At 33.1% G+C, this 8,753-nt stretch overlaps 1 protein-coding gene across 2 annotated transcripts in view; it reads right to left on the bottom strand.

The window, feature by feature from the left end:
* Positions 1 to 1,089: 1,089 nt before the first annotated feature.
* The window catches only part of LOC106475235 (glutamate receptor ionotropic, kainate 2-like), a 25,450-nt gene continuing 17,786 nt past the window's right edge, over positions 1,090 to 8,753 (bottom strand). The window contains exons 6-7 of one of the 2 annotated variants that reach the window (XM_013935934.2): positions 2,700 to 5,322; positions 1,090 to 2,405 (exon numbers count right to left, since the gene is read on the bottom strand). In XM_013935934.2, coding sequence (XP_013791388.2) covers positions 5,233 to 5,322 — 90 coding nt within the window. In that variant the 3' untranslated portion in view covers positions 1,090 to 2,405; positions 2,700 to 5,232. Of the gene's footprint in view, positions 2,406 to 2,447; positions 5,323 to 8,753 lie in introns of those variants that run through there. The other variant, XM_022379402.1, reaches the window with a different exon arrangement.

Raw genomic sequence — 8,753 nt, 5'->3', positions numbered from 1 at the left:
TCCCTCTAGTTTTACATTGCTAAATTAGGGACGGCTAGCGCAGATAGCCCTCGTGTAGCTTTGCGCGAAATTCAAAAAAACAAACTAGGTTTTGAGAGCGCATTTTCTTGAGTTCATATCCACTAAAACCAGGTTTTCAGAGCGCATTTCCTTGGGTTTATATCCATCTAAAGTTTCTAATTACACCTTTCTGTTCTTTATATTATATACAAATATATTTTGATTGAGATTTTTAAAGCATATTACCGCGATGTTAAATAGGATGTGTCACATTCGTTAAATTTAACTTTTATATAAGCTTGTTTGTTTGTTTGTTGTTAAGCAAAAACCTACACAATTGGTTATCTGTACTTTGCCTACCACGGGCATCGAAACCCGGTTTTTAGAGTTATAATACTACAGGCTTATCACTCTGCTACTGAGAGGCTTTATATAACATAATCGTTATTGTAAACTTGTACAAAATGTGTGCATTTTTTGCTTTTATAAATGGAAAACGTAAAAACAAATGTGAGTAAATTCTGTGCTATTCATCGAGGTATCATTCCTTCGTTTGGAATACTATTGTTGGCAACATTCAGAAAATTGTAGAAGCTCAGGAAGCAACATCTGAAAATACATCACAAATTCGTAACGTGATTGTTCTTTTTCATAATTACAATTTACTTTATATCATTTAACTTGTGAAGTAGCACATTACCAAATCATGGTGTTGGCTTCTGTAAAATTTTTTTATTTTTCTTCAAGATTGAAATATTAACACAGTAATAAGGGAAAACAGAGAAACATTTATGTAACTATCGTGGTAAAGAAGATCTGAAAATAAATAAGGCACTTCTGTTACCTCTCACTAAACTCACCAAAGAACTCACCTCAGACATGTTCAGTGTCCAGAAGACGTTCACCTACGGTTTAAACACTTTCTATTCATTGAGACATGACATTTCTTTAAAAAGTGTGTGAAAAGTTAGGCTTAGCAATTGGAATTTCTTTAAAAAGAGAGTAAAAAGCTAGGCTTAGCTATTCTGACATGAATAGTGTTTGCTTTTCCATTGAAACTGAGACAAAACGGTAATAAATCACGACTTGTTTTACGAAAATATTTAATTCGAAAGCAACATGTTTTTTTTTTGTTTTTTTTTCAAAACGTTTAATGCTTCACTACAAAAAATGACCGTGGTCATAATTAAAGACGTTCAATAACATATGACAGTTGTATTGGAGGAATAACTTCGCCATAAAATATTTTTACATCCCTAACTCATATTTGATTAAAATTATGTTTTCATCATCATTACGGTCTCATCTATTATAATAATACTCAGTTCTTGTCTGTCCTCAAAATTCGCACAAACCTAATAATTTAAATGCGCATGTGCGCACACTTAATATCAACGGATGTAAATATATTTCAGTAAAGATTTTGTACAACAACATATCTAAAGCTTATCAAAATTTTGAAAATGTCTAACGTTAGGTCGTAGAATAACATTATAAGTTTATTTATTGATACTATTAAGTACGGTGAAGTTTAGCACTAACTAAATTAAAAGAAAATAAAAAAACAACGTACGATAGTTACATTGTTAATATATTTCTTTATCGAACACAGGCCGTGATTTTTAATCTAACTGGTTGTTTGTTTCATATAGAATTATTTGTTCTTGGAGAAAATAACGTAAAGTTCTTGATACTCACGATTATAACAAACAGTACGATCTGTATAAATACAAATAATTAAGAACAATAATAATTCAGATAAACAAAAACACAAAAGTTAGATAAATGTAGTTCAATAAGCGCTCTTTGAATATTTGTAAGTTATGTGTCTTAACCCTACTTACATACATGCAGAATACCTGATTATGTATCTTAACCTTACTTACATACATACAGAATACCGGGTTAGGTATCTTAACCCTACTTACATACATGCAGAATACCTGGTTATGTATCTTAATCCTACTTACTGTCATACAGAATACCTGATTATGTATCTTAACCCTACTTACCGACGTACAGAATACCTGGTTAGGTATCTTAACCCCACTTATCGATGTACAGAATACCTGGTTAGGTATCTTAACCCTACTTACATACATGCAGAATACCTGGTTATGTGTCTTAACCCTACTTACATACATACAGAATACCTGGTTATGTGTCTTAACTCTACTTACATACATGCAGAATACCTGGTTATGTATTTTAACCTTACTTACCGACGTACAGAATACCTGGTTATATGTCTTAACCCTACTTACATACATGCAGAATACCTGGTTATGTATTTTAACCTTACTTACCGACGTACAGAATACCTGGTTATGTATCTTAACCCTACTTACTGACATACAGAATACCTGGTTATGTGTCTTAACCCTACTTACATACATGCAGAATACCTGGTTATGTATCTTCACCCTAGTTACTGACATACAGAATACCTGATTATGTATCTTAACCTTACTTACATACATACAGAATACCGGGTTAGGTATCTTAACCCTACTTACATACATGCAGAATACCTGGTTATGTATCTTAACCCTACTTACTGGCATACAGAATACCTGATTATGTATCTTAACCCTACTTACCGACGTACAGAATACCTGGTTAGGTATCTTAACCCCACTTATCGATGTACAGAATACCCGGTTAGGTATCTTAACCTTACTTACATACATGCAGAATACCTGGTTATGTGTCTTAACCCTACTTACATACATACAGAATATCTGGTTATGTGTCTTAACCCTACTTACATACATGCAGAATACCTGGTTATGTATTTTAACCTTACTTACCGACGTACAGAATACCTGGTTATGTGTCTTAACCCTACTTACATACATGCAGAATGCATGGTTATGTGTCTTAACCCTACTGACTGACATACAGAATACTTGATTATGTATCTTAACCCTACTTACATACATGCAGATTACCTGGTTAGGTAACTTAACCCTACTTACATACATGCAGAATACCTGGTTAGGTATCTTAAACTACTTACATACATGCAGAATACCTGATTATGTATCTTAACCCTACTTACATACATGCAGAATACCTGATTATGTATCTTAACCCTACTTACATACATGCAGAATACCTAGTTAGGTATCTTAACCTTACTTACCGACGTACAGAATACCTGGTTAGGTATCTTAACCCTACTTACATACATGCAGAATACCTGGTTATGTATATTAAACCTACTTACATACATGCAGAATACCTGGTTATGTATCTTAACCCCACTTACTGACATACAGAATACCTGGTTATGTATCTTAATCCTACTTACATATATGCAAAATAACTTGTTATGTATCTTAACCTTACTTACCGACGTACAGAATACCTGATTACGTGTCTTATCCATACATACAGATACATAACCAGCCATTTATTCTGTATGGTAGTAATTAGGGTTAAGATACATAATCTGGCTACGTATCTTAATCCTACTTACCGACGTATAGAATACATGGCTGGTTATGTGTCTTAACCCTAATTACTACCCTACAGAATACCTAATTATGTGTCTTAACCCTAATTACTACCATACAGAATACCAAGTTATGTGTCTTAACCCTACTTAGTGATTTACCGAATACCTGTTAATGCATCTTAATCCAACTTAGTGACATACAGAATACCTGATTATGTATCTAAACCCTAATTACTAACATACAGAATACCTGGATGGGTATGTATCTTAACCTTAACTTCTACCATACAGAATACCTGGCTGGTTATGTATCTTAACCTTAACTACTACCATACAGAATACCTGGTTATGTATCCAACCCCTTCTTACCGATAGCTATGTTTATCTCTGAAACACCTGCATTAGGTAAGCGATGCGTTGTTTGTTTATTTTAATTATTTATAGCCATCTTAACTACACGAGGGTACTAAACTCGGTTGAATGACCTTATATGAAAGGTGCGAGTAAAATATTCTTGTTTTTTATTCTTGGAAGATTATTTTTTGTCAGGATCCTATTTTCATTATGCAAGTGGTAAATTTATCAGGTAAATTATACACGTGTGGCATATAATTCAGAGATACTTTTCTACATTTAAAACGCCTTTCTTATTATCAATCGAAAACACCATCGTAACAGTAAGACATATATACTCGTGTTTAAGGGATAACAAGACGTGCAGGAAGAGAAAGGTTTGATGCTGTCTTATCATATGTCAGGGTTTTATTGATCCATATATTAAGTCTATCACAGAATAGAGACGTTTCACTAGCGTGTATTATTTGAGTAATAAATGGAATGAATCGAACATAACTATTTGCAGTTTGTAAATGTAAAGTAAGAGCCCTGAGATCTTAAGTGCCTATTTTTTAAATATATTATAAATAAATTTTTTAAAAGTAGCCTTGGAATACGTAATGGATGTTACACGACAGAAAAAGTCATTCATGAAGAACTCCAACAAATAGCGTTCTGGTAACAGCATATAAAGCCACACTCGCTCTTTGTTATCTATTTGCTTCTATTAATAGTGAATTCTCCATATTGTCATTAACAACTTCTACTCTTCTGACATTCGCTATTACAGTTATCTGGTTCACTTTCAAGTTTTATTTAAACTTCAAATAATTTTGTCAGTATCACTTGATGTACAGTCATAAAACCTTGAATACATTTATATTTCCATGCTGCTTGCATAATATATAATCCAATCGTAACTTTTCTTCATATCTTAAGAACATTTACACTAACCACCATGCGAGCTCTACGTATCAGCTTATCTTTATGTAGGTTTATTTGAGATAGATGAGCCGAGATTTATACAAGCTGGTTCCTTCACTTACCTAGAACATCTGAATTGTTGGTTTTTATCAATGGACACAGAAGTCATCAGTAGGACTAAATCGCAGTTTTTAGTTGCTATTTAATTTATGAGCAAGAATGTTTGAAAAATGTATATCTGAAACAATAGTAGAAGTATTCAATACGTCTAAAGATTTAACCCATGTAATTACAGGCTGGTTGTGGCTGTATTAAAACTTAGAATAATCACTTGACATTTAAACAAATATGACAATAAAAATCCATTTTCACAAATCCAAATGCGATAACTTTAGCTCTCTAAGAAAACCATAGCAACACTCAGAGTTAATCAACCAGTTTTTGTTGACGAGAAAAGGTGTCTTTAATCATTCAACGAGTAGTCTCTGTTGAAAAAGGAGGCATATCTTTAATCACTCCACAGGTTTTGAAGGTTGTTGACAAGACTGACTGCAGCACAAAACATTTTGAACCTCATGGATGAACTCATAAAATATTGAGGCCTAAACAAAGAAAACAAACGAGAGATTAAAATCGGAAACGTTATTAAATATATTTTAAAATATAAATTTGTGATGACTATATAAATATCATATTTATTTCACTTATTATATTTTATGTCTTTAAACCGTTTGAGGTTAATTTGATTAAATGAATATAGGTATTTGATATTTTCCACCTGAACGTGCTATGTGCTAGACGGCCATGTTACAGACTCTAAGGTTCAGTCAGCTGTAATTTAGAATTGTTGACCAGAAGGATGGAAAACAGTCAACAGTACTCACAGTCCATGATGCCACGTTTGACCGAATAGCGACGTTGGCTGTCACGTACAGTTATAACAGATCCACAGCCGATACTACAGATTGTGTCCAAAGGTGTATTGAATCACGAACTTTGGAAATTTCGCTCCGCAGCCTTATGAGATCTACTCTCATTAAGCAATAAAAGAGGGTTTTGTTTCATTCTGTCGCTCAAATAAAATGTTATTATATTTAAAAACAATTGATTCTAAACTAGGTGCAACACATTTGATATATTCTGAATCAAACAAACCTTGAAATAATACTTGATCGACAACGATCTACACAGACAAAGACATTTAAAATAACAAACAATACTTGATCGACGACGATCTACACAGACAAAGACATTTAAAATAACAAATAATACTTGATCGGAGACGATCTACACAGTTAAAGAGACTAAAATAACAAACAATACTTGATCGGAGACGATGTACACGGACAAAGACATTTAAAATAACAAATAATACTTGATCGGAGACGATCTACACAGATAAAGAGACTAAAAAAACAAACAATACTTGATCGGAGACGATGTACACGGATAAAGAGACTAAAATAACAAACAATACTTGATCGGAGACGATGTACACGGATAAAGAAAGTATAATAACAAACAATACTTGATTGGAGACGATCTACACGGATAAAGAGACTAAAATAACAAATAATACTTGATTGGAGACGATCTACACGGATAAAGAAAGTATAAGATCAAGTATTGTTTGTTGTTATACTTTCTTTATCTGTGTAGATCGTCTCCGATCAAGTATTGTTTGTTATTTATTCGTGTAGATCGTCTCCGATCAAGTATTGTTTGTTATTTTAGTCTCTTTATCCGTGTAGATCGTCTCCTGACTAAAATAACAAATAATACTTAATCGGAGACGATCTACACCGATAAAGAGACTAAAATAACCAACAATACTTGATCGGAGACGATCTACATGGATAAAAAACTAAAAAACTAATTATACTTGATCGGAGACGATCAACATGGATAAAGATCCTAAAATAACCAACAATACTTGATCGGAGACGATCTACACAGATAAAGAGACTAAAATAACCAACAATACTTGATCGGAGACGATCTACACGGATAAAGATACTAAAATAACAAACAATACTTGATCGGAGACAATCTACACCGATAAAGGGACTAAAATAACCAACAATACTTGATCGGAGACGATCTACACGAATAAAAGGACTAAAATAACAAACAATACTTGATCGGAGACGATCTGCACGGATAAAGGGACTAAAATAACCAACAATACTTGATCAGAGACGATCTACATGGATGAAGATAAAATAACCAACAATACTTGATCGGAGACGATCTACACGGATAAATATACTAAAATAACCAACAATACTTGATCGGAGACGATATACATGGATAAAGATACTAAAATAACAAACAATACTTGATCGGAGACGATCTACACGGATGAAAGGACTAAAATAACAAACAACACTTGATCGGAGACGATCTACACGAATAAAGAAACTAAAATAACCAATAATACTTGATCGGAGACGATCTACACGAATAAAGATACTAAAATAACAAACAATACTTGATCGGAGACGATCTACACGGATAAAGAGACTAAAATAACCAACAATACTTTATAGGAGACGATCTACACGAATAAAGGGACTAAAATAACCAATAATACTTGATCGGAGACGATCTACACGGATAAAGAGACTAAAATAACCAACAATACTTTATAGGAGACGATCTACACGAATAAAGGGACTAAAATAACCAATAATACTTGATTGGAGACGATCTACACGGATAAAGGGACTAAAATAACCAACAATACTTGATCGGATACAATCTACATGGATAAAGATACTAAAATAAATTATCAGAAGAGAAGACCACTTGGTTCATGAGGGAAATATACAGACTGAAAAAAAGAGCGAAGATTTGATTGAAATCGACCTAAGGTGAAAAGAATTCTAAAGGATACGAAAATCTATTCCGATTAGCGAGAGTAAAAGTGTTTGTTAAACATAGGGTCGATGTAAGTTTGATCAAAACTTTTGGTTTAGTTCGATTTTAGTCCATTGGAAAGTATTAAAGTCTTGGGCACTTAAAGTTACGGTGGTTGGATAAGACATTCCGTGTCATTAATTATGTACAGTACTGCAAATTGGATAAGCAGATAATATTCTGTAGAAAACCCATTAACGTTAATGTACCACCCTAATAAAATTATCCAGCCTACATTAATTACTAGAAGATGACAGTACTTAGTCACTTTTCAAGTGTCTTTACTCGTTCGGAGATTAATTACTGTCTTCATTTGGCTTTATGTAAGGTTTTAAAAATTCTGATTCTAAGGTTGTTGTTGTTTCTTTCTTAGTCCGTTGTATATTTGGACTTCTCAGAAACCGTACAAGTTGAAGAAATTTACAGAGCAGAAAAATGAAATTAAATTCTAGAGAAAACATCGAAATATAAATTAATATTAACGTAAAATGAGCCCTGGTGCTATAAAGAAAATCAGACTCACGATGCAGAATGTTTAGTGTCATGATAATGTTTTGTTGCTATATTCGTGAACCGATATATTAGGCTAAATATATTAGCAGAAAATGATAGCCACAGCGAGGAAGAATTATATCTAAGACTTTAAAAACACAGCTCATCTTTTTAGTAATTATTAATCACAGCTGGAAACAGTTATATCCAAAACGTTACAACACAGCTCACCTTTTTAGTATATGGTAACCACAGCTAGAAACAGTTATATCCAAAACGTTATAACACAGCTCACCTTTTTAGTATATGGTAACCACAGCTGGAAACAGTTATATCCAAAACGTTAAAACACAGCTCTCCTTTTTAGTATATGGTAACCACAGCTGGAAACATTTATATCCAAAACGTTAAAACAGAGATCAGATTTTTAGATATGGTAACCACAGCTGGAAACAGTTATACCCAAAACGTTAAAAACAGAGATCACCTTTTTAGTATATGGTAACCACAGCTGGAAACAGTTATATGCAAAACGTTAGAAACAGAGATCTCCTTTTTAGTATATGGTAACCACAGCTGGAAACAGTTATATGCAAAACGTTAGAAACAGAGATCTCCTTTT

Source organism: Limulus polyphemus, unplaced genomic scaffold (genome assembly GCF_000517525.1).
Source record: "Limulus polyphemus unplaced genomic scaffold, Limulus_polyphemus-2.1.2 Scaffold8265, whole genome shotgun sequence".
NCBI classification, from domain to species: domain Eukaryota; kingdom Metazoa; phylum Arthropoda; class Merostomata; order Xiphosura; family Limulidae; genus Limulus; species Limulus polyphemus.
The sequence above is the reverse complement of the archived record's forward strand: the minus strand, read 5'-3'. Positions and strand labels throughout refer to the sequence as shown.